General features: G+C 38.4%; 1 protein-coding gene across 1 annotated transcript; it reads left to right on the top strand.

Annotated features, from left to right (window-relative positions):
* The first annotated feature begins 6 nt into the window (after nt 1-6).
* On the top strand, nt 7-2,239 carry LOC110444223. The gene has a single exon (XM_021488621.1). The coding sequence runs from the start codon at nt 105-107 to the stop codon at nt 1,206-1,208; it is 1,104 nt and encodes a 367-aa protein (XP_021344296.1). The 5' UTR covers nt 7-104; the 3' UTR covers nt 1,209-2,239.
* Nucleotides 2,240-2,250: the final 11 nt, after the last annotated feature.

Below are 2,250 nucleotides of genomic sequence, written 5' to 3' on the forward strand. Positions count from 1 at the left end.
ATGGGCTAGGGCTCAATCCAATTTTTCTAAACCAGACCGATGGTGGAGATCCAGAAGACGATGATAATGATGACGATAGTAACAAGTTGTGTTCACCAGCCGACATGCTTATCATACTAATTCTGGTCTGTACCTTGCCTTTTGTAATATTTGTTGTACTGGATTGTATATCGTTTTATATCGATATATTTATTTATGTCCTGATCGGTCTGCTCCTGAATGCTTCATTTACAACGAAATACGTGATTTTATCGCTCATGTTGGCTTTTTATATCCGTGATTTATTTGAAGGTGTGACCAAAAGCTACATCAAGTTCAATAACACCATTATTACCGAAGCGATGAAGAAAACAAGAGGAGATATCCTCAAAGTGTCTCTTCTAAATGAAAATCTTCAGAAAAATACAGTATTTCAGTTGATTGACGAGACACCTCTCGGGGAACCTGATGCACAACAAGAAAGCGTCTCGCCAAGTGGCAACTTCAAGCTGACATACGAGGAAGGCAACCTGTCGTGGAAAACCAAACGGTTGATGTTCTTTCTTGACAGAAAAGATACATCATATATACCGAGGAAGTTTTTCTCAGAAGCATGTGTCATGGACTGCGTTGGCATACCGGGGCCACTCGATCAGAACCTTATTGATGTTATCAACAATATTCTACGGATCTTTAGCTTCTTATTCTTCATTATGCTTATTGCCCTGGCTTTCAGCGAAGAGTCTGGATCTCTGGGCACTAATCAAACACTGGCAGCCATAGCTGGAGGCTTGGTTCCCTGGTTATTTAGGAAGTATTTGCAGGCTCCCGAGGATGCCGGTGTTGACATAGAAAATCTTCATTTCCGTGAGGTTTTTAACGATCTCATCAGAAAATACAAAGAGTCATGGACTGTAGCCGATATTGAAATAGCAAACGTTCAGGTGTCGGCCGACCAACCAGTCACTGTAACGGATATAGAAGGCGGTGAAATTCGGGACCAGTCGGGGGAAAAGCTGTTAAAGGCAGAACGTTTTAGCTCTTTCTCGGAGACCGTTGAACCAGAATCTGTAGCGAAGGACGAAGTGCCAGGTGAAAGTAGCGCTAAAAAGGAAAAGAATGCATATGAGCCTGAAACTACAACTACTCGACAGAACTCACAATCTGATAACCAGGATCATTTAATTGTGCTTGTCAACAGGAATTCATCGCGATCTCTAGTAGTTTAGATTGGAACGAACACCACGTTTGTTTCCCATGATATTAAAATAGAGATATCGACATTTACTATTCCGTGCTAGATTGCGTTGCGCCATTCGGCGATTACAACTAATAAGACAGACAGCTGAAAGACCTTGTGAAATCGCGAAACGGAAACGTTACATATGTATTGTAATGTTTAAAATCAATTAACAGCATACTACAGAATGCCTTTGTAAGTATAACAAATCAGTTTTAAGCTCGCTTTCCATGTACCTTTAGGCAATTTAAAAAGTAGTTTTAATTTAATCAATTGCCTTCCTGTTGGTGATATGTACCAATTTATCTCATTTGATGGATACTTCCGCTATGATAAGTCTTCATCGAGATTAAACACGATATTTACATGTTGCAATCACTCATCGAAACATTGATCATGTCTTTTTTGTCTTATCTCTAATCATGTAATATTGAAAAAAAGTAATTTGGGTCATTTTCCTTTTCCGCTGATGGGCGTAGCCAGTCAAGGCTTTGTTGTCATGTCAGGAAAAAATGGGTTTGTGTAAAAGATAACTGGAAAAATAGGGGTGGATTTTTCATCCTTGTTTTGTCGCAAGGGGTTTGCTTTTGAGATTTGGGGTGATTAACTGTTGATTTTTCAACAATTTATTCTGAAATTCGTGATCCTAAACATGCTTAAAATATAGCATCCTCTAAAATGATCCCTTATGACAGTTAAAGGGTCTCTGGCGAATGCGCGTGCTAGCCCGAATACTGCACTACATTTCTCCTTTTAAAGCTGGTGAAAATTAACAGGAATACCTGGGATACAAATAATGTTGGTCCAACAGCTATGTGGCAATTTGCCACTTGTCTTTACGTTAGATTTTTATAATGCATTTGCCTTTAGATCACAATTTCAAACCTCTGAATTTCATCAATGAAACAGAAATTTCAAACATTAAAGTTTTCTATTACATTTTATTGTAATTGCTCGTTTGGTATTGTCATGTATTTTTGTAGATCTGTGTTTAAAGTATTTCTGACCAGATGTCTTTTTACCTTTTTTTT

Source organism: Mizuhopecten yessoensis, unplaced genomic scaffold (assembly GCF_002113885.1).
Source record: "Mizuhopecten yessoensis strain PY_sf001 unplaced genomic scaffold, ASM211388v2 hete_36066844, whole genome shotgun sequence".
NCBI classification, from domain to species: Eukaryota; Metazoa; Mollusca; class Bivalvia; order Pectinida; family Pectinidae; genus Mizuhopecten; species Mizuhopecten yessoensis.

Coding starts and splice junctions, on each gene's coding strand:
- LOC110444223 (XM_021488621.1), top strand. CDS start 105: ATGCTTATCATACTAATTCTGGTCTGTACCTTGCCTTTTGTAATATTT.